Source organism: Catharus ustulatus, chromosome Z (assembly GCF_009819885.2).
Source record: "Catharus ustulatus isolate bCatUst1 chromosome Z, bCatUst1.pri.v2, whole genome shotgun sequence".
NCBI lineage: Eukaryota > Metazoa > Chordata > Aves > Passeriformes > Turdidae > Catharus > Catharus ustulatus.
Window position 1 is genome coordinate 35,253,749 of NC_046262.2, and position 24,575 is coordinate 35,278,323.

Consider the following 24,575-nt stretch of genomic DNA (forward strand, 5'->3'; position numbering starts at 1 on the left):
CCAGCTTTCCTCCTGTCCTTTCTTCTCTGTGTACACGAGAAACCGAGACTGACCTTTGAGAATTGACACTTGCACATAATGGAGGACTTTGTAATGCTCACCCTGTACTGCTTTGGGCTGAACATAGATTTCTTGATCCAGCATCCAGGTTCAGCCTCAAAAACCATATGGCAAGGTTTGTAGGGAGCCTCACCAATGTTGCTGTGCACCAGCACAGCAGGTAGGCCCATGTGGAGGGCATCATGCTGCTGAGGAGCAGGAGGGCCGGTCCTGGATGTGCCCCCTCCCACAGCCTCACCAAGGGGGTCTCACACCTGGCCCAGCCCCCTCCAGCCCTGTTGGAGCTGAAGAGGAGAGCTCCAGCATCTCAACCAATGCTCTTCATGGGGATGCCAGCAGGTCCCCCCAGTGCCCCTCTTCCCACCTACATGGAGAAGCTCTTGCCTCATGAGGATCCAGGGCAGGACATGCCAGGTTCCTCCACTTCCAGCCAGGATAGAGATCATTCACCTGGTGGGCCAGCAGCTCCCTAGGCTCTTTCCAGCCCTGCAAGAGACCAACTTGCCACTGGTACTGGAAGAATGCCCCAAACAATGATGAAAATGGAATTAGGAGCTTGTCCAGCAACTGGAATATTTGCCAGCCCACAAGTCAATCAGAAGGCTCTCAGTAGTCTATCAAGGAAATTAAATGGATGAAAAATGCAGAATCTTAGTATTATTCACAGTGCTATTGACATTGTTATTCTGTGCTTTCTCCCCCTTTTTCTGGTGCATGGCCTCCGCTTCCTCGTGTGTTGCTGGCCCCTTTGGATGAGTAACATGGGAGAAGGGATGAGGGGATGCAACCCCTGGCCAGGAGGAGTGGCGTGTTAATGCTGCTAGGTCCTTCGCTATTTGCCAGGTAAGATTTTGCTGTTCCCCCGAAGTCAAATACTCCCCAGCTACAGACCTGCATCTCTGCAGCTGATCCCTGGCAGATGTTCCCAGACAGAGGTCATCAGGGTCAGCCTGTGTTCCAGTGCTTATTACTTCAGGCCTGTCTTTATCCTCACCACACCCTCTGCCCCCACATCCTGGGGCTCTGCTCTCCTACCAGCCTGCATTGCTTGGTGCAAACTTGCTATAGCAGCAACCAGAGATGTAACTTGGTGCTTCTCTCTGCATCCGCCCAGGGCCATACTCTGCCAGGGCAGGATCCCAGAAAGTTCAGCAAAGGGGGAAGCAAAGGGGGAAGTTCAGCAAAGGGGGAAGTCCTACCCCTGAGGAAAGGCCTCCCCCGGCACCTGCACATGCAGCTATCCAGCAGGAAACCACCTTTGCAGACAAAGCCCAGGAGGCCATGGCAGGCACCAAGTTGATCATAAGCCAGCAATGTGCCCTTGCCACTAATGGTGTCCTGCACTGCCTTAGGAGCTTTGCCAGCAGGACAAAGAAGCTGATCCTTTGCCTGGAGGTTCCTTTACACCATGCTTGGTTCTGAGCTCCCCAGTACAAGAGAGCCTTATGTGCTTGACAGAGTCCAGCAAAGGGCCATGAAGATCATCAGGGGACTAAAGCATCTCTCCTTGCAGGATAGGCTGAGCAAGCCGAGATGTTTCAGCCTGGAGAATAGAGGGCTCAGAAAGCACCTGTGCAAAAAGGCCTGAACCTAAGAAGGATACTGCAAAGAAGATGGAGCCAGGTTCTTTCCAGCAGTGTCCTGTGACAGAAGAGAGAATGTTGAAGAGCAGATTGGATATGTTTCTGGGTAAGTGGCTCTAACTGTCTCTCCTGAACCAGAAAACTTTGACGAGATGACATCCAGAGATTCCTTCCAAGATCAACTTTTGTGTGATTCTGTGAAGGAATTTAAGTTACATAAAGAATCTAGTCTAATAATTTCATTTTGGAGATATTAAATAAGAAAGCAAGGCAGATAGTACAATTCTACTTCACTTATACTTGTTAGTCATCTACGGGACACATACTGGTGTTAGTCATCTCTAGTACACATACTGGAATGTGGGATACAAGTCCAGTTTCCGCTACTGGGCTGAAATCTAGGACTGCTAGGAAAGGCTCATAGCCATTATGCTATAGAGTAATTTTTTTCTTTCTCTTCTGCTGATCTTGTACTTCTTTTTCAGCTGACACTATTCCATCTTCTTGACTGTACTTTTTGCTTCCCAGTGTTGTCCTTATTTTCATTTATAAAAACCACCACCTTTAAAATAATTTATTCACAACGGAACAAAAACAATAACAAAATTACAAAACATTACTTCTACTATTAGAAAGAAACCAAATCTTCCCTCTGCTTGACCCTTACTCCAAGCTATTTTTCTTCATGTTCTTCTTTTTCACAAACAATTAGTCATGCTTTCAGGCTATCTGCTCCATAGTGATCTTCTTCCCTTTACAGTGTCTTCAGTCTTTTTCCCCAGTCAGAATGAAAGTCCCATCTTTCCATAAAGTGCCAGGGTACTTTATGACCAGCTCAAAATTATGTCCTCCAAATGGAGTAAACAAAATAAAAGATTTAGTATGTCAATGAACAAAGCCAATAACTTTAAATAATGCATTCTAATCTAATTAAATAATGTAAATTAAAAATTTAAAAAAAATAAAAATCGAGAGAGAGAGGAAAAGTAATGGCCTACAGATTTTGTAATAACTGAGTACTATAATTATGCCTCAGGAAATATTCATTCATATATAAAAGATATGTCTTATAAACAATTATAAAATAAACAAACAGGAATTAGGCAATTCATACGTATTGAACAATCTTTTTAAAATCTGTTAAGCTTGTACTTCTGAGTTTCAGAATTAGGAGGTTGGTCCACATGACTTAAACTGTCAGTCACCAGTGTGTATGCATTTTCATTAATGCAATCTCATCTACTTCCTCAACCCAGTAGGCTGCCAGTGCCACATACTATAGGGTCCCTTTTCAGCATTTACATTATATAACAAGAACGTCCTCTGATATTTGTATGACTAAACTTAAAAATTGTGTTAATCATAAAAGACTTTTTGTTCCTGTTGCAGAGACCACATGACAATGCCAGATAAATGTTACAGGCATGTTTGCTGTGTACTGTATATGCGACATTTAGGAGCATATGGAAACATCACTAAGTTGCTTCTATTGCACTGAAACAGTAATTTCAGATTAGTCTTTTCCCTTGTCCAGCTGCTTATCACCCTTTTTAGCATATAAAGCAGCACTGCGTAACTGACTTCTTCATCTTTTAACAATTAACTCTCAATAGAGACAGAAAATACACTTTGTTCCAAAATACAATGTCCAATTTCCTTTCACTCACATGCTTCAAGACAGCTGCAAAGCAAGGAGCTACAGAACTGGGGATCTGTGATGTCCAGGAGATAGTCTTTACCTGTTTGCCTAGGGACACAGTCACCAGTGACACGCTCTAGGTGTGGAGCTTCAAGAGAGCATCTGCTTGGACAAAACAAACGTTTTCAGACAACCCATGCAACCCTTCTACAAGTGATAAACAAAGGCAGACAAGACATTAATCAAAACACACAGGAAAAAAGGTTGGTAAGCTAAAGATTTCATTTATCATTCAGATGCTGGAAAAGGAACTGGGTATAAAGTCAGCTAAATTATAATATCTGACTTTCTTTTATGCATAATTTCTTATTTTACATAAGACAACTGCATGCATCACAAGTCAATTTAGAGATATCCTTTTGTTTGCTTGCATTAAAATTTTCTGAAGCTCTGCTTCAATCAGAGAAGCATCTCAGTCTATTTCTACTAATTATTTAGTATGGTAAGCTTCAAAACTCAGATTTCACTTCCTATTTGTTAGATTGCTTTCAGCAAAGGTAGCATGTTGTCTCACTGAAAAAAGCTGACAGATTACTTGGAAAACAGAATTTTTACCTTAATTTTTGGAAAATATCTGGGGGCTCTGTATTTAGAAACCTTCCCTGTGCCCTTGACCATTAAACAAGAACATTCTGAGAAAGGCAGAAAGTCAGTAAGGGAGCCACATGAGCTGAAACACAGGGTCTTTCATCTACTGGCACATCTATTGTTAGACTGAACTTACAGCTACTTCAATTGTTTCTTAGCATGGAGGGATAAGACATTTCGCCTAATAGGTAACAGAATGTAATCAATAAGAATTGACAGATTTCAAGGTTAACTAAGAATGTCTCTTTACAAATTAAAGACTTCAGAAACTGATGAGTTTAGATTTTTTTCTTTAGAACATTAAAATATTGTGCCTTACATGCTTTAACTTCATTTGTATATTTATGTGCGATTACTGCCATGATGCTTTCATTTTTAAGCTTCTCGTTTACTGATACATTTCATAGGCTTTATAGTACATACAAGACCTTTCTGTGGCTTTCCGCCAGAATTCCGCTGAAGTTGACAATTATATTCATTGAATATTGTTTAAAATGTAAACAAGCTTGAGGAATATACCAAAAGTACAGCTTGTCAGTAAGATATCTCCAAACTACAGAGTAGAGGCCACCCCAATTAGAAAAGCCTCTTAGTCTGCTGAAATGTTCCCTAATCCTAGACTGTCACGTAAGACATTTCAAATATTTGTGGTTATCATGGCTGAGACTTTATAAAGGAGACTGGTCAATGATACATATATTATGTTCTAGGGACCTTGCATGATCTTCACAAGTCCTCCGCTATGACCATTTGAAAATACGACAATTAATTTTTACCTGAAATATTTTGAAGAAGTTAATAATTTTTATGTTTAAAGGTTGTTTTCCAAACCCCAGTATATGTTTGTGCATGATTTTGCTTGAGACAGCAGGATGCTGTTGTAAATAATGTAAATAAGTTATTAATCACTGTTTATTGCAAATGCCAGAAAATCCTGTGGTGAAAACTGGTTGCTTAAGAAGATGCAGAAGTTTCACAGTATGCTGCCTTCAATTCATGTGTGTTCATCAGACTGTTTAAACTTTTGATCCAAATGATCTCAAATTCTATCAGGCCAGAAAACACAACTTTGGCAGCAAAGAACAACATTTGATGCATCTTACAGGTGTATCATACATAACATACTTTCATATTATACATACGATGGTATATGCTTGGTCTGTTTGTTTCCATCTTTTTTTAGAATTTGCCATGGGACAGTAAAAAATCTAGACATAATTTTGATTGCAAGTTAAAAATCCTGCACAATCCTTTCTCTACTCTTAACTCCTTTTTTCTTTTTTGTACCCTTGTGGGTCTTTTTATTCTAGTAAATGCCAACAAGGTATTTTTAACAGTTGTCGAATTAAGTGGTGGAATTGTAATTAGCTTACTTACTTCCAGTCTATATCTTAAAACAGTGTTAATTATTATAATGTATGTATTTTATATGTCTGAGATCACTAAATCTATTATTGCCCTCCTCCAAGCATGCTGTCCACGTGGCTTTCAGCATTTGCTGCAGGAATAGTGGTGCTGTGTGTCTCTCTGAAGATCTTTCTGCCCTATTTCTGGGAAGATCTGATCTACTTTTTGAGGCGGAAGAGGTCAAAGGCAACAGTAAAAAAGTGGGCAAGAAATGGAATTCTCTCCTTAATTGACCTTTTCATGCAAAGAGTGGAAAAAAATCCCCACAAGCCATTCCTTAACTATGAAGGGACAGTGTACACTTACCAGGATGTGGACAGGAGGAGCAACAGGGTAGCACAGGCCTTCCTATGCTATGGGAATCTGAAAAAAGGTGACACTGTGGCCCTGCTCATGGGTAATGGACCTGACTTCATCCATGTCTGGTTTGGCCTGGCCAAGCTGGGCTTCATCGTGGCCTTTCTCAACATCAATGTCCACTCAAGATCTCTCCTGCACTGCATTAATACATGTGCAGCAAAAGCATTGGTCATAGGAGAAGGTAAGCTCTGTGTTGTGTTTCACTTGGTGCTCACTTTCTACTGTTTTCTGCTTTTATCAAAAGTAGAAAATCAGAGCCCTTCAAAGATGCAAGATATATACACACACTTAAAAGGAGGGAAGAAAAGGAGGGGGAAAAGTAAAGAAAATATTGTTGTCTAAAATGGAGAGAAAACACACAATGTTAGAATGTCAAGGGTATAAGCGCAAAATAAGCCCCATGCAATTAATTACTAGAATAAAAAGCTTAAATCTGAAATTCTCCAAGTACTGGAAAAGCTACCAGGAACAATAATCATGCATCAGCAAGAAAACAGCCTTGGGAGATACTTTAGCATAATTTCATTTCCATTTCTATTTATTGATGTATGTGGCTTATATAAAACTTCACTGACTACACAAAGACAGATTCCCTTTGTAGTCATGATTTTCTTCAGCTCAAAATACCTACATAAAAAATTATGTTACTTTATAGTTACTTTAAAGTATTGATCCCAAGGTAGCATTGCTTGGAGCAAAGATTACAGCACAATGAGCTGCAGTTTTTTCCCTGTTCATGGGCATACTATGCAATACTAGGCAATTTATTTTACTTTCTACTCCTGTTTTCCCATAATTTATACAGGTTGGCAATACTACCATAATTCCATATGAACCTCTGAGGGTTTGTTATTTGCTATGTGCAACAAGCTTCAAATCAAACGTGATTAAATTAAATCCTATGTATTAGCATGACCAATTAGTTAATGGTGTTTTACCAATTACAATTAAAGCCAAAGGAGAAATAAGGGAAATTAAACATCATGATGATTTTTTCACTGTCCAGTATGTAGGCTAGCCCTCCTATGGCTGCTGTAGGTTTATACAATGGTATGATGTATAATTTCAGTGCTGGTAATCAGGTCTGTAGATGTACTTATTTTAATAATTAGCATGGCATTTGGTTTGTTTGTTTGTTTGTTTGTTTGTTTGTTTGTTTGTTTGAACTTGGCAGATTGTTTGGGATCAATAGAGAAAGAATTTATTTTGAATCTCTTGGAAAATAATGTTGCTGTCTGGCTGATGAGCATCAGTTCTCCTTCCCAACATGTTCACACTCTACCAGACAAACTAGACAAGGTGTCTGATAATCCTGTTCCATCTCATCTTAGAGCTGTCACTGACCCGAGAAGCACAGCCCTATATATCTTCACATCAGGAAGTACAGGTGAGGATATGTACTAACAAAGTACAGCTGCAGGAAAATTGAGGCAGTATAAATTTAGCAACAAGACACAAAAATGACAGAGCTTGAATTTCTAAGACAAGACAGGGAGGAATTAATTTATTCAGAAGCACAGTACACTTCAAACCATGTTTTTCCATGGCAGAACAAGGGTGTAATTTCAGTTCCTGAACTTCTACATAGATACTCCATGGCTGAAATTAATTTCTTGAATATAAAGAAAATAAAGTCAATCTCTAAGAGTTGCTCAGAAAGGAAGAATGGTGGAACCTCTACTTTTGATTCTGACAAGGGAGTTATTTTTAGAGTGGAAGAAATGGGAAAATCCATCCACTTCTCAATCCAAATAGCTTTGTAGAAGTTATTTCTATTGCAAACAGAAGCTGAGAGACACAGTGGCTCTTCAGAAGTATTCCCATTCTCTCTTTCATGCAAGGAAACCTGTATGCAGAGTTGGCCAGCACACACCTTTGAAGGGCATGGACTTCGTCCCCCAGACAAAACAGACATGACAGGCGGGTTGGGACTACATTATATTTATGGTCCCTTCCAACCCTAACCACTCTATAATTCTATGATTGAATAGCTTTACAGGCAGAAAGAGTGAAGGAGCTGAGGGAATAAAGAGATACAAAAGAGTGAATGATAGGACAAAGACTCAGAAGAGACAATTCTCCCTGTACATTCCCAACTTAATTCTTACAGCAAAACTATTAATGTGTGCAGTACATTTATAATTATTTGCTCTTTCCTTTTGACAGGTTTCCCAAAAGCTGCTATTATCACTCATCTAAGAACTCTGGTTGTGTCCTTAGTATTTGCTCAGTGTGGTGCAGTTTCTCAGGACATTATGTACGTCACTCTTCCCTTGTACCACATCAGTGCTTCACTTCTTGGCATTGCTGGATGCATTCAGTTAGGTAATATTTACCTTCTAGTGAAGTTTCATTAACTTCACAAGGCTATAACATGTTGGTATTAGGTGAATAACTCCTTGGTAACTGAAATATGTTTACCAAAAAACTTCTGTAATTTTATCATTTTTATCACTTCTCCCATTTCAGGCAATATCTAAGGTATATGCATAGTTTCTGAGCTAAATGTAGATTTATACAACTAATTGTTGTATAAATCCAACATAAAATGACTTGAGGTCTGTGCATTGTTAACACCACTGCACATATTCTGTAGGCTTAACCTGAAGTCAGATTTGTACTCTATGCCAAAAGTCCGTAAAGGCATTCACACAAGCATCCAAGGCTCAATTTTTTAGTGTCAGAAGGTATAAATGCATTGTGGAAGCCAACCTTCAGAATGAGATTGACTAAATGTGTTGTGAAGCTTTTTTGGTCTCTTATTTGAGTAAGACCTACAGAGTTAAATTCATCACACTGAAGTGAAAAATAAAGGAAGAAGGACAAAACCTCCCCCTCTAAATTTGATATTGGGAGTTATTTGTAGAGAGCTAGCAACCAGATATTTCCCAGGTATGTCCTTTTCTGTTCTTACATTCTTCCCCAGACGCTGTTTTTTGTCATGCTAAGTATGTAACTGGAGTGCTTTAAAAGATATTGCAGTGCATTGCGTTGCAGTGTTTTGTTTATTCAGGAGCTAGGCAGGCAGGCATGCTGGCTTACAGTAACTGCTGACAAGACTGCTTCTACCTAACAGCAACACAAAATGAGTGTATGAAAAGGTTTGAGGCTATGGATCGTCTAGGAACAGAAAATGTAGGGTAACAGCTTTCTTAGATGTTCAGATAGAGACTTGGGAGCCTGGGATTTGCATGACAAAGCTTTGAGGAGGGTGAGGCTGAAGAGGTCTGAGAGGTTTCAAGATCAGGGAGGAACAGGCAAGTTGGGAACAAGTGGACTAGAAGGGATTCAAAACTTGGAAGACCCTGGGAAGCTTCACAAAAGACAAACAGGACTTGGACAAAAAGGAATTTTTGAAAGGATAGAAACAGGGAAATTCATAAATTCTTGACTGACAATACATAGGAAGGCATAGGGTGGCAAATAAGAGAAGTGTAGAATAAGGTAGCTTTTGGAATGGAAAGCTCTGAGAGAAATCAGGGTCACAGAAACAAAAAAAAAAAGTGGATTCTCAGTTGTTAAGAAAAAGGGGAGTGAAACAGAAACAACAAAGACTCAGCCATTTCCTTTCCACCCCTTGTCACACAAATAGAGAAGCTGTGAGCTACCATTTCCCCTATTCCAAGATCTTTTTTCAGAGTTAAACCAGTTTATGATCTTGACAGAAACAAATTGTTTAGGCTGTGGCCCATTCCTGACAACGGGAGATGATTAAAAGGTTTGTTTCTGTTGCTTCTACTACTCTAAGTAGTTACTACTTAGAAAGTCTAAATTGTGCAAGTCACATTTAACAGACAGATACTGTTGGAAACATATTACAATTTCTTTAATTAGCTGAAGTTGTCATTAATTGAATTAAGAAAATGACAATTTTTTGTTGTTGTTGTTGTTTTTAGAGTAGTGGTAGAAGACAAAGGGTTTATTTTAAAGGTTATTTTGAAATTTCTTATCTGTTTTCATCACATAGGAGCGACGTGTGTTTTGAAGAAGAAATTTTCTGCAAGACAGTTTTGGAATGACTGTAGGAAGTACAATGTTACCATGTTTTTATACATAGGAGAACTCTGCCGCTACCTCTGCAATCAGGCAGAGGTAAGTTCTGTTTGCAAATCCAGCTTTAAGATATAGCAAATTTGAAAGTCAGATAGATTCACCCCTTTCTGAATAGCTTAGTATTTTCAATGTTTGATACTTTTTTCCAGCGTATAGAGAATCTACGTCTTGTGTTTCTTGCTGTTACCAATAGCAATCATATTTACATCATCAAATGGAGTGGTGACAAAAGAACAAGCCTGCAGGATAGGACACTTATACCCTGACACTCACAGAAGTGCCTCTGCAAAGCTTGATGGCTTTTCATCTGTGTCCAGCAAGTCACAGGTCAGTCAGGGAGAGGTATAAGCTGTAAAAGCTTAATCATGCTCAATGCCCAAACAACAGTCTGAAAAAGACTGAATGATTAAACAATTTCAGCGCTCTGTTCCAAAGAAGTTACTTATCAAGGCCTATTACCTTCAGCATTTGATGGATGATAATTAATTTTTAACTTTGAAACTGATTGATGAAGTTTTTTTAGTTTCAATCTTTTTCTTAGTGGTCTTCCAAAGGCGCAGTCTGCTCCTTGCCTGTATATGTGATGATAGATATATCTGTATAAAACCAAATTACTAACATAGTGGTGCAAAATCTTGGTTCCCCATGGGATAAAAGACAAAGATCATGACAGCTAAATCATGATCAGGTTTTGAACAAAGTAAAATGTCACCAAACAGTGATAAGTAAGTCTGAAAAATATTCAAGTTGCCGCTCTCATTTCTCAATGATAATGGAAAAGCTTGGTTAATTTTTTTAAATTTTATGCTTGGGAGTTAGGATATTACTGAAGGGAGGTGACAAGAAGTATTACTACCTACCTCAGAAAACATCATGTATAAACACAAAGTTCAAATTAGCTGCAATGGCATTGGTCAGAGGCTGGCGCAAAGATTAGGAACAAGGGAAAATCAGAAAGAATTTTCCAGCAGGTTTGAACAGAATGTTCTTATTGGGTGGCCTGGATGTAGGAGAGGGATCAAAGATAAAAGGTATTGAAGGGTACCAGACAGGATAGCTGTTGGCCAGAACTCAAGCCTGTACAAACATTACATCAGTAGTCATGGATAAAAAACCACAAAGGAATAATAAGCTAGGCCAAACTAGTTGTGTAAAGATTTCTCCTGCAGGAAAAAGCAATGAGAACTTTCTTTTCTTGTTTCAATAACAAAAATTTAACAGAGAAGCCAGAGATACTTAACTAGCAACTGGTATGGTGGGAAAAACAGAGATGGCCTATGTGAGTTGAGGAAGGTGAGGCTGCTAACAGAGGTAGATCAGGTACATCAGAAGTTCTGTCACAACATGTACCTTACTGGACTATGACCACAAGTAACATATAACCAGATGTTACTTACATATGTAACATGTAACCTCCTCATATAACCTCTACTGTACCACACAGGTTCTTCACTGAAAGAAACCCGTGCAGGCTAATAGGTCTGGTGTGGCTCAGGACTAGGGCTGAACATGAGGGACGTGTTGGAGTGTGCTCTACATCATACATGGGGCGTCTGTCCTTCCTTCCTTGCACTGGGCATGCCCAGGTATCACAAATTGAGAAAGAACATGGATTTGGAAACTGGGAGGCGCTGGGAGATTTCTTGAAGTGGACAGAAACTCTGTGACTAATTACATCTACTACAAGCTAACCTCATGTACCTATCAGAAGTAAATACTAAGCCCATAGAAGGTGACAAAATAATGAGAAAGTATGTTTTTAAAGGGGACCACATGACTTTTAAATAAAGACATTTAAAATTCAAGGTAGTTCAGGGAAATGCTGCAGATTGTTGTACCAGGCATGAACCAAGGTAAGAATGACAGTTTCTCCTATTGCTTGTTATCTCTCAAACTCCTGAGTTTTACTTCAGGTCTTACAGTATCACAAAATATACTGGAGAAAAAAACAAAACCTGTGATTTTACCCTGAAGACAAAGTGCTGAAGAAGGGACATTACTCATGAAGGATGTCTCTCAGTCAGCCTCACAGCTGGTTTATAATTGGATTTGATTACATACATGTGATCAAAACATTTATTATTCAGATTTACCGCTAAAATTGCAGAAGAAGACGCATCTGATTAGGCAGAAGCAGGGACTATCAAACTCTGACTCCTGTGTTTAACAAGTGAGGTTTAGTCTACATTATGGTTGATCCTAATTAATCTGCCATAAAATGCAGTTCTGGATCAAATGAAGTTGTCTGTTAATACATAGTTCACAAAACAATTTTATGTGAACATTTTTGAAAGCCAAAAATTTGAAACTCTGCTAAAACATTTCAGTGTAATTACAAGGTGAAGTTCCATCTTCAAATCTCCTTTATATTATTTAGAAACCAAACATAATTTTACAGTTTAAAAGATTAGAGTAACACTGCAACCAAAAGGAAATTAATTTATTTGGTTTGAAGAAACGTTTCCTGTTGACCTGAAATAAGTTTGTAAGTTTTGCTGCCATTCAGCCAGGACAGTAACTTAATTACTCAAACTCATTAGCAACTACAGTAATTTCTCGAATACAAGCCGCACCATTTTGACTAAAATTTTGCTCCCAAACCGGAAATGCGGCTTATACTCAGGAGTGGCTAATATGTGAATAGTTTTCTGACATTTACAACCCCAGAAGTGCCAGCCAGGGTGCCGAGCTGAGCACCTGCCAGTAAAACCCAGGATTTCGCGATTGTTACAAATTGGTTACTGTGTTGTGCAGCGGGTGGGGCCAGCTCAGCACCGGCAGCACAGCAGGAGGGAGGGAGGCAGGGGAGCTCCCTCCTTCCGGCAGTGTAGAGGCAGGGAGCTCTGTGCTCACATCCCCACAGCTCAGGGAGGAGGCAGGGGGCTCCATGCTGCCATCCCCGCAGCCCGTGGGGTAAGTGGGGGGCTCCTGCCCCCGCCTGCCGTGGCAGGAGCAGGCAGGCTCCACCCCTGCCTGCCGCAGCGGGAGCAGGGGGGCTCCGTCCCCGCCCACCGCCACCGCCACGGCGGGTACCGGCTGGCTCCTTCCCTGCCTGCCACCGCGGGGCAGCGCCGGGCCAGGGTGAGCAAGCCCAGTGGCAGCAGTGGCCAGCCCTGAGCAGCCCCACCGAGCGGCCCCACCAAGCTGGGCCACCTGGCCCCATCGGCAGCCCCGAGCGGGCCGAGCCTGCACAGCCCGAGCCGAGCCAGTAAACCCCGCCCTGCCCCGATTCTGTTACTGTTTGGCAACTTTGTTGCACGCGGGTCCTCGCTGCGAATGACAGAGCAGCTTATAATCAGGTGCGGCTTATTTATGGACAAAGAACGAAATGTTTGCCAACACCCGGAGATGTGGCTTATAGTCCGTGTGGCTTGTATTCATGAAATTACTGTACATTTTGACTGCAGATTTTATCATTCGTTTATAAATCTGGATTTAAGATTAAAATTGAACCTAATCATATGAGATTTATTTAAGCAGCTTTGAATTATTTTTCTGTTTTTTCAGGTCCCATAAAGAACATAGTAGATGTGGAAAATTTCCTATGAAGTATCATTACAAAAAGAATCAACCGTTTTGTATCACAGGTGTATTATAAGGCACAATTTTGTTGATACAGGAAATCTCTCTTTGGTGGGAAAGGAATTTCCATTCTATGGTGCTTCCTTAAAACCTCTTTATTTACAGCTAAAATATTTTAAACTTTGTAATAGACATTCTAGTTATAGAGTTCATAAGTAATAATTTAAAAAACTACAGAAATAAAGTTTTCACCCGCTAAAACCCCCTTAACCTCAGACCAAGATTTCTTATGCTTTTCTATTTGATTTTTTAAAAACCCTCAAAACCATTCTGCAAAGTATTTTACCCAAGGTGGCAGTTCATAAACGAAAATTGTTCTGTTAGAACGTATTAGATCAACTTCAGGCATTTAGACCCACTTTTCTCAGCTATAGGATGTTTCTTTTTGTCTCTTCGCAGAAAGAAGAGGACAGAGTTCATGAAGTGCGCCTTGCTCTTGGAAATGGTATCAGGCCTTCTGTATGGAAGGAATTTCTGATGAGGTTTGGCCCAATTAAAATATTTGAATTCTATGGGTCCACAGAAGGAAATCTTTCTTTCCTGAACTACACCAATAAAATAGGAGCTGTGGGCCGTGCTGGCATCTTCTCAAAGGTAAGGGTTATCAGATCAATCAACCAACCAACCAACCAATTAAGCATATAATAATTTAAAAATAAAATTCAAAGGCATGGGAAAGGCAGAAAATTTAAAAATCGGGAAGCAAGAAATTGCTTTCTTCTTTCCAGATACAATAAAATTTGGTTCATAAAACCAGAAACCTTATTCTTAGTCCCTTCCTTGACTCTTCTCTGTACATACATTTTGAAGCAACAATCAATATACACAATGAGTACATAGAAAATTGTGTACTCAACTTTATCCCTAGAATATATTTTAAAAAACTCAAACTGATTGTGTAGAAGTGACTACCTAAAGGACTGATTAATGACGATTTTTGTTAAAGTTTACTTAGCATCCTGGAAGCTCACATAGAAACTAGTTTTGATTTGGCTTTTGGTATGAATCAGGAGATAGATATTCCAAAGCAAATTTATACAAATTTTCTCTTTGACTGCATCTCCACTCATGAAATCTAGTGTCACACTTTCTTTGAAGTAAGATTAGCAAAACAAAAAAATTCAAAACTCTTAGCAAATGAAGGAGAAAAATATTAACCTCAAAATACCTAACATATAAATTTACATATACAACCACTGTTGAAACTCTCAGTGTTCCTACCATAAAAATGCCCTGAGAGCCTCAAAGGCTTTTCCAATTTGTACAGTTTCCTTGAATCATGAACATTTTACTACAGTGAAATACTATTCAAACAATACTAAAGACTCAGGTCAGTTAAGATCAAGACCAGATTAACGACTTCCAAATTACAGTAATTTCACGACTATAAGGCGCACCCTTATGACAAAAATTTTTCCCCGAACCCGGAAGTGCGCCTTATAGTCCGGTGCGCCTTATCTGATCTACAAAGTTGCGACATTTGCCACCCCGGAAGTGCGAGCCCGCCGGCATCGGGGCCTCCCCCGTGCGGGGCGGGTCCGCCGGCATCGGGGCGTCCCCGCCGGCATCGGGGCCTCCCCTGCGCGGGGCAGGGCGGGCCGTCCCCGCCGGCATCGGGGCCTCCCCCGCGCGGGGCGGGGCGGGCCGTCCCCGCCGGCATCGGGGCCTCCCCCGCGCGGGGCGGGGCGGGCCGTCCCCGCCGGCATTGGGGCCTCCCCCGCGCGGGGGGGGTGAAAGCTGCAGGAATCGGATCGGCTGCCGCGCAGGAAGGGGCGAAAGCCGCCGGAAGCACAGCGGCTGCCGCGCGGGGGGGGCAAAAGCCGCCGGAATCACAGCGGCCGCCGCGCGGGGGGGGCGAAAGCCGCCGGAAGCACAGCGGCTGCCGCGTGGTGGGGGCGAAAGCCGCCGGAATCACAGCGGCCGCCGCACGGGGGGGGCGAAAACCGCCGGAATCACAGCGGCCGCCATGCAGGAAGGGCGAAAGCCGCCGGAATCACAGCAGCCGCTGCGCGGGGAGGGGGCAAGCAGCTGGAATCGGGGCAGTGGTGGCACGGGGCAAGCCTGCCGGCATTGGGTCACCCGGAGCGCCAGGGAACTCCCAGAACAGCGGGGCCCTGGGGATGCTGCACGGAGCAGCGGTGGGCATAGCCCGGCCCTGCCGGGTACAGGCAGGCCCGGGAGCCAATGGCTGCCGGATTGAGGCGGGGCCTCGGCCAGCAAGTGCGTGGGAGGAGCTGGGGGCGGAGCCTCGCTGCAAAAAAAAACCGGTGCGCCTTATAGACCGGTGCGCCTTATCTGATCTACAAAGTTGCAAAATGTGCCGGCTCCAGGGGGGTGCGCCTTATAGTCCGGTGCGCCTTATGGTCGTGAAATTACTGTATTTCTGCTTTTCATCTGAGAAGCCAAAAATGCCTGTCACAACCATGATAATTCTACAAGACTTTCAGTCTTCTAGCAATCTTAACCATGAGAATGGAGATTGAGGCAGGAATGACTAATTAAATCATTAAGTTGTAAGTTTCCACTTGCATCTGTCTGGAGTAATTTTTGAGATGTCTGTAAATTTATTTTGGATTTTTTTGTCAGACAATCATCTTGATTTGCATTCCAGTGGTATTAAGCCTCTACTTAGAAATGGATGGTAGTTTTAAAGCAAAAATGACGATTTATGCATTTTATATTTCGTATAAATGATTAGAAGCTGACCCTACTCTAAGACAATGGGCTTCTTTTTATCAGTAAAGGAGATGAACACTTATCTGTATATGTATACTTACTGTTGCTTATCATGATATAGATTATAACTATAATTTCTGATAATTGCGTCTTAGAATACTCTCAGTTTATTTCAGGCTGTCTCAAGTCTTCAAAAGTCAATAGGGACTATTCATTAATTCAAAGCAATTTTTATCAAAGTTAGAAAGTAAGTAAAAAAGATGTTTTTAAGTATGCATATGTACCTTTTTTTTTTTTTAGTTTCTACATTCTTTTGAGTTCTTGAAATATGATGTCTGGAAACAAGAACTTATAAAAGATGAAAATGGAAGGTGTATTAAAGCACCCCTAGGTAAGGAAAAATATTAATTATCTATTAACTAACAGATAACTCAGTTTAAATGGTGGTATTTCTGTAAGCAACAGATTCTTTATATACACTTAGAACTTGAAAATGACACTGGAAAATAGATCCAAACAGGGATCTGTTGCTAATATATGATAATATATCCAAATATTTTTAAAGTAACCCAAAAGAAAAAACTAGTCAGATAAGAACATTAGTAATATTCGGGGCCCATACTATTTCTATTCTCACTAGAGAAAATCTTGTTCCTGTTCCTGGAGAAATCAGATATTTATTGCTTCTGAAAAAAAAAAAAAAAGAAGAAGAAACAATAATTCTCACATGTTGTGCTTTGAAGGCAGATGTTTAAAGATGTTTTTAAACTCTGAGAAAGAACAGTACAATTTCAAATTATGGATCAAATTTATCTATTTAGTGGCAGAAACAGAGTTATCTATCTAGTATCTAGAGTCACACAGGCTTTCCAAACTCCTACTTAAAACAGAATACTCCACCTCCAAGAGCTGAAACTCACAGACTGAAAATAAGGTATCCTCCTAGATGAGCATATCTTTGACAAAAATCCTGAGAACAGAGTCTCACAAAACACAGCACTGCATTTATTGAAGCCACATCAAATATTCATGTGCCTGTGTACACATGCATAAGCCCATCTGTCAAAGTTAGAAGTTCTGGGAAAAAGGTCTTTAATATCACTAGTTTTAGTACGTAGATTTAATTATCACAGAGATGAAATTCCTGAAGGTAGAAGAGAGGCTTGTACAGATGACCTAAATTACATCAGATCATGATAATGTCAGATGTCAATGACATACAATAGTTCTGGTCATCAAATCAGCAATTATTCTTGCTTATCTTTGATAATATAATAAAAGTAACATATCCTATTCTGATAGTAGTACTGGGAAAAAAGTAGCAGTCTTCTATTATTTCTGATAATACATAATTTTCTGATAATATCCAATCAAGAAAAATATTTCTTCTTTTTTCTTGACAAGAACTTGCTTCCTCACTACAATTATATTAGAAACTGGACAAAAAATTTCTCAGTGAAATTGATAAAATTCCCAGTTTCACAACATGACTAGAAAAATTTTGCAGGTTAATACACATATTTTTTTGATAACTCTGAAGCTCTCACAATGTGACAGAGTAATGACAGCAAATTCACAAACTGGACCAGAGGCTCCTCCTGTAAATTGACCTTGGGTTAGAGCAACTCCTCTTTTAAATGCAACATTTTTGTTTGACTGTTCTTTTATTATAACTTACGAATTGTACTGGCAGCAATGCCAGCTTTTCTTCCAAAAGGTAGTATGAGCTTTCATTCGATTTTCCACATTGAGCATTGATTTTAAAAAATGAAGGGGATTTAATTAAAGAGGCAGAAATACAGCTATGAAGAAAATTATTTGTTTGTAAACATCTTCTTACATATGCTGAAGGAGTAAAATAAAAGTATTTTGAAGATGAAATTATCTTTTAACCACAGGAGCACATGGAGAGTAAAGCCAGTATTTACCACAGATACAATAAAACAACAGAATAATAAAAAAAAATGGTTAAAGGGTATTCTGAATTAATTCCAGTGAAGTCAATGGAAGTTTTGCCCTTGTTATAAACAGGACTTAGACAGGCAAAAACAAGGAGTGATGCCCAGTAGAGATAGAGTGATGCCATGTAGGAATATGCTTAAGACACCTTGATGGTCAGAGGACAGACACATTGTGGCTTACAAATTATTTTGTCACGCCAGCACACCAGTGCTAGGGCAGTAGCATCCCTATCCTCTGGAAAACCTCAAAGCACAAGATCTTAGGTACTATATTTTTTGCTTCTATGTGTATTTTTTCATTACCATCACCCTTTTCAAATGACAGATAAATCATCTTTTCAACGGATATATGCCTTTACCAGATAAGTGATGTACAACACACTCCAAAAGTATCTTTTCTGTGGTCCAGATTTTTGGAAGAGAAGGAAGCAAAATTATGTTCCCTTTTCCACTCATCTGTTTCTTCTGTTCAGGGAATAGCTAAGAAAATGCAGCAATAAGACGCATAGAACAGATACAGCTTTCCAAAGAATTTTTAATATGATAAATTATGCTATTAAAAGCTCACTCTATATATGCTTACTCGCATCCCCTTTTCCTGGCCTGTAGGTAAACCTGGTCTTCTAGTTTTTCAAGTTACTAAGGATGCCCCATTTTCTGGATATGTTGGAAATAAAGAAGCCTCAGAGAAGAAACTCCTGCGTAATGTGTTTGTGGAAGGAGATGTGTATCTTGACACAGGAGACCTCCTAGTGATGGATGAGGATGGGTTTCTCTACTTCAGTGACCGGGTGGGAGACACTTTCAGGTATAGCACAAAGCTAAGTGCAAACCCAGGGAGCCTGGAAGAAATTACGCATATGCAGGCCTTGATGACACAGATCAGACTCAAACCCAATGAATGTCAATTTTCTTTAAAAAACACACCAAGGATAGGATCAAATCCACCAAATTTGTAGAAGAGTGTTGGACACTGCAACACAGTAGATTTTTTTGAAATTTGGCACTTCTTATATCGCTGGGATCTCAAATAAGATGGCAGTAAACAAGAAAAGGATTTGTCTGTCCATCTACATTCTTCAGTTAAGAATGTAGCCCACATTCTTCCATCACATATAGAATAAAAAATGTGTGAATTTGCATCTATATTAATATTAGAAATTTTTCAACAGGTGGAAAGGAGAAAATGTTGCCACTTCAGAAGTTGCAGAGATCATTGGTATGATGGATTTTGTCCAAGAAGTTAACGTTTATGGTGTAAGCATAAAAAGTAAGACACTCCCTATAGATTAAGAATATAAAATAAAGATAGTAGTTTCTTACTGTTCTGTTCTTGCAACTGCATGCACAAATACGTGTAAGGATGTAAGTGGTTTCAGCTTGGCAATTCAGGCTTTTCTACAGTGTTTTGAAATTTCTGTTTCACCAAAGTGCTGTATTTAAGAAACATAACATGCTGAAATTTTGTAATGAATGGAAGAAACATTGGGATGAACTAAAAATCGTAACACAGAAGTGAGAAATATGAAGTGAGAAATATAAAATTATAAACCACACAAGAGTCTCTTACAGGCTTTCATCTGAAAAAAGGTGAAATAGAGTATATTAATGAGTATCTTATGAATACTATCAAAAACATATATATTTTTCATGATTGGGATGCTCTCAATTATATATGATGTTTCATAAAAATAAACAATACTATGCTGAAGAGCTGTAGGAAACCAAATTACAAAATTAGAAAATTTCTTAGAAAATGCAGCCATTGAAGGAACAGGTTGAGGAAGAAAAACTTTTAGTGGTGCTGAGTAACTGTTCATAATTTCCTTTGAATGCAAATAAAGTCTAGTATTAAAAGAAACTAGTCAAATGAAGAAGAAGCTGTCAAGAGACATGAGAGAGAGATGGGAAACACAAATGGGTTCAAAGAAAGAGGATACATAAAAATAAAATTAAAAGGGCATCGTCTGAATGGTTGATCAGCAGGTGGCAGTCATGCAGTGCATGCAAAAGTGATTTCACGATTATAAGCCGCACCTGATTATAAGCCGGATGTCCAGGTGTCAGCAACTATCTTGGGTTACAATACAGAGTGTGATAAAAAGTATCTATTCTATCACCATCTGTTGACCGTGGGGGCAGTGATCCTTATCTCCGCGGAAGATATTCTGCTAAAGGGCCATCCATTGAAACCAGGCAGGGCATTGTTCTTTATCTTATCACAACTCATCCTTCCTCCAGCAAGTCATTTTCTGCTAATGGCATATTGAGTCCCACTGTGGGACTGATAAAATTACTTCATCCCATTGGAAGTTGCTCCAGCCTCACAGCCTTACAGTTGCTTACAGCAACTTTTCGTTCTTTGTCCATATATAAGCGCACATGATTATAAGCCACACTTCCAGGTTCGGACCAAAATTTCCATCAAAATGGTGTGGCTTATAATCGTGAAATTACTGTAAATCTGTAGTCTAATGTTTAAGGCATTTCTCATTACCATCTGCAGGTGGAGCTGACAGGAGGTCCTTGAAAGGGTTTTTGCTACCTCAGTCAGAAATAGCTCATAAAAAAACACCTCATGATCCACATCAATTTTTGGTTGTAGTGTCAGTAAAATCTAGATAGCATAGTCTTTCATATTTCTATAGTGACTAGAGTCTCAAAATATTGCCATAACAAATTTCACAGCATATCACAAGTTCAGTAACTGCAGATTAATTTTCAGGAAAAGGAGCGCCCATATTTTTTCTTTAGGCACACCTCAAGGCTACTCTTTTTTTCTGAACAGATTTAACAGATTTCTGCCAACTTCAATATTTTCTCCACTTAGAATTTGTACTTGTGCTTCAATAAATAGAATGCAGGAGCTATGTCTGGTACATATTTTTGAATAGAGTTTTGACATGTTTTAGCATGTCAAACATAATTTGATGTCTGCAATTTAACAGGACCCACTTACTCTTTCACAAATTTGTCTGTGGAATAGAGTGCAAAGCACTCAGCACTGCCCATATAGTGTACAATAAGCATTTAACTTTATATAGAACAAGTACAGTCTCCAACATGTCTATGTTCATCTATTGCATTAGTCTTTGTGTGAGTGCATTCAGGTTTGTTTTTTTAAATTAATAGTCCCTCTGATTTAATTATACCATTATGTTACCAGTGTTCAGGTAGCAGTGAAACCTAGCAGGCAGTTGCCAGATATGGAGAATTCCTATTAAAAATACATCAGTGACATTTTTTAATTGAATAAACCCCCTGAAAGTAACTTTTAAAGTCTTCCAATACCATGTATAGTAAATAAAATATCATATACCTTATAAATAAAATATCATATACTTTATATTCAGTGATGTGTGAGAAGACAGGACAGATATTTCACAATACCAACTTATTTGTTCTGACTAATACTAAATCCCCTCAAATGCACATTCTATATGTGAATTATTCACAATACACTCTTAATTTTCATATTATTTTTCAATGTTTTTAGATTATGAAGGAAGAACAGGGATGGCAGCTATTGTGCTTAAACGTTACCACACCTTTAATGGAGAAAAACTTTATAAGCATGTTGAGAACTTCCTTCCAAATTATGCCCAACCACGCTTTGTAAGAATAATGGTAAGACAATCAGTTGTCTCCCACTTATATTTATCGTCTCTCAGACTTGAAAATTGGTCTCTTTGATCATGTAATGCAGAGTGCATTTTACTAGCAGTTTCAATATTTGAAAACAAAAGTTAATAGTAGCCTAAATTAGTGGTCCTATGATTGTTAATATGATGAAGTTTAGCAAATATATGATTAATTAAACTTCTGTTTTGCTTTAAGGATCCATTTATACCTAAGAATCCTAGATGGGATTAATAATTTGGCTGTTGGATTTTGCTTTAAAGTTCTTTAACTCGTGTTTTCTTCTAGTCAGTAGAAGATTAAGCAAACATATGTGTAGTCTTACTCATAAGAGTGTCTTCTTATAAAAGGGTGACATGATCAATTTCAAACCTTTTCCTGATGTGGATGCTCTTGAAGTGATTATTATTCACTGTTACTGACAAGGCACCAAAGAAATAACAGGTTATTTACAATAGATAATAAGTTACAAGTTTTATGGAGAAGATTTCCTAATATGACAATTAAAATGTACTCACATTTAAAGTACAAAAGCAGAACTGGGATACAATGCTTTCTTAACATCCACTTTAAAAGTGCAAGGTGTTCACACCCCTTGTTGAATGCTCCAGAGGCTGATCTGCAACCAGGCAGTAGAGCATGGACTGCAAAGGGTAGGAGAGGGCTCCACATTACATCATCTGAAAGTTTGAAACTCACAGTTTTCTAATCTTAAGGGATGCTGGTGACATTTGACAGTTTTACCTTTCCTTAAATATGGACAAATTGTCTAAAAGGCACAAACTTAAGAATTTAGAGATGGAGAATTTTTTTTCTACTAACAGATTACTGTACTAAGTAAATGTACCTTCACATGCAGTTAGCATACGTTATACTATCTATGGTGCTTTAGGACATAAGTAGCCTCTTCTGGGAAAAGCTTTTGGAACAGATCCGACTTTACAGTTCCACTAGATTGAGGTTTAGATATGTGGAACAAATTAAATCAGTTCTCATTTACGTGTTCTCTGACTAAAACTTTTATTAGGTAACTGAGGAGGAGCCAAAGTAAACAAAGTTACTAGCACTACTAATTATCTAGTATTTACGCATGCACAAATTTTTATTAAAGGAGACTAATTCAATTTTATTTAAAAAAAACAACAAAATAAAAATAATGTTACTTTTAAAGATGTCTTAGGGGAGTATAACAGGATAAATGCTGAACTCCTAATTTTCTGTTTGGAAGAAAACCAGTTCCCTTCTCCATGTCCTGAGATAGAGGTCACCCTAACCAAGAGTGACAAATACCTGAAATTCTCATGCAAAATTGGATTAAAAACAAAATCAGTCTTAAAAAATTTTCAGCAGTCCATATGTAGGTTTTTTCTAGTATGACTTGCAATTATGATTGACCAGTTTTGTGCAAATCAGACAGACTGATTTTCTGTTCTCAGTATCTCTTACTTGATTCTAAAATAACATCAGAGGCACAGGGACAAGGATGCAAGAAACTAGGGAATTCCATGGCTCTGTTGTTTTCCATCTGAGTTTTTTTAACTTCCTTTAAACAAGAACTGAAAGTGGTTCTTTTCAGCATGGGAACTAAAAGAAAACATTCACTACATTGAAAACACAATTTAAGCAATAACAATGCTTGAGAACAGTCTGCTATAAACTCTTCCCTTAATGTAAACAACATTTGAAAGGAGATTTATTTATATACCACCTTTGATTGTATACACCAACTATTGTGAGCAGAACAATTTGTTCATGAATTGGTGTTTGAATAATTCCTATATAGCAACTACTTATACAGACAAATAACACAAGAAGGCATTTAACATTGTTGGGTTTAATGTTTTAAATTAAGTTGAGCAGTAGGATATCAGAAGAGAGCCAGTACCACAAAACCAGTCAGGTCTCTGCAGAGCGTCACCCAGTGTTCCATACTCTACTGATTTTGTGGTGGACTGGCCCAAGGAAAGGTAAAAGAAAATACACATTTGGAAACAGAAACTTGCAATCTTTTGTGTTGATTTAGTAGGCAATGAAAGAAATAAAATATTTATTTAGATTAGATTTCACTGCACCTGTGAATCTGATAATTGCTTCACTGAAGAAATAGTATGATCTATTTCATTCAGTAAGTATATAATATTTTCACTGATACAGACTGAAATGGAATATTGCACCTTACTTTAATTATTTCTTTTGTAGGATGTTATGCAAATTACTGCAACTTTCAAGCATCAGAAAATCCATCTGGCAAATGAAGGATTTAATCCAGAAATTATATCTGAACCTTTGTATTTCATGCATGAACCCACACGTTCCTATATTCCTTTGACAAAAGAGATATACAAGAACGTGCTTTCTGGCGAAATACGTTTATAAAGCATAGAAATAAAATTACTCTATAATACAGAAAATTTTAGATATATTACTGAAACCATTTCAGCAGGAATCACTATGCAATATTTATTCTAAAAATACAAGATATTCAAATTAATCTTATTGTGATAAAATCTGTCACTTCCAAAGACAGAGACGCAATAGTTATGTGCATTGTGTAAGCTGCACTGCATCTGCTCATATTATTTCCTCACACACGGGCTCACATATGCAAATTTTTATTTTACATTTGTCACTGATTCAAATTATTTCTTTCTAAGTCATCATTACCTTAATCTAGTTGAATATTTTACACACTTGCATTATTATTCTGACTCTGCTTTTGAAATTAATAAATAATTAGATAAATAATGTCCCAGGCATTAATAAAATGAACCATCAGAAAGATAAGCAAAATACTGCACAAGCACTGCATATAGACCTCAGTTCAATGTTTGATAATTATATAATGTAATATTTAATTGCAGTATTTTATGTGATGCTCAATTTCAGACTTTTATGTAAAATAAACATTGAATGGTGAAATACACTGTAGAATTTAGTGTATAATATTTTCCATAACTTACGCCACAA

The 24,575-nt window shown here is 38.7% G+C and overlaps 1 protein-coding gene across 1 annotated transcript; it reads left to right on the top strand.

Annotated features, from left to right (window-relative positions):
* Positions 1–5,400: 5,400 nt before the first annotated feature.
* LOC117010892 (long-chain fatty acid transport protein 6-like) lies at positions 5,401–24,575 on the top strand. The gene is made up of 10 exons (XM_033085963.1): positions 5,401–5,878; positions 6,872–7,084; positions 7,864–8,022; positions 9,665–9,789; positions 13,732–13,926; positions 16,309–16,399; positions 18,579–18,777; positions 19,142–19,239; positions 21,466–21,596; positions 23,808–24,575. Exons 1-10 carry the CDS (start codon positions 5,401–5,403, stop codon positions 23,982–23,984), a joined length of 1,866 nt encoding a protein of 621 aa, XP_032941854.1. The 3' UTR covers positions 23,985–24,575.

Coding starts and splice junctions, on each gene's coding strand:
- LOC117010892 (XM_033085963.1), top strand. CDS start 5,401: ATGCTGTCCACGTGGCTTTCAGCATTTGCTGCAGGAATAGTGGTGCTG. Junction 9,790..13,731: donor ACCTCTGCAATCAGGCAGAG/GTAAGTTCTGTT, acceptor GTCTCTTCGCAG/AAAGAAGAGGACAGAGTTCA. Junction 18,778..19,141: donor CGGGTGGGAGACACTTTCAG/GTATAGCACAAA, acceptor ATTTTTCAACAG/GTGGAAAGGAGAAAATGTTG.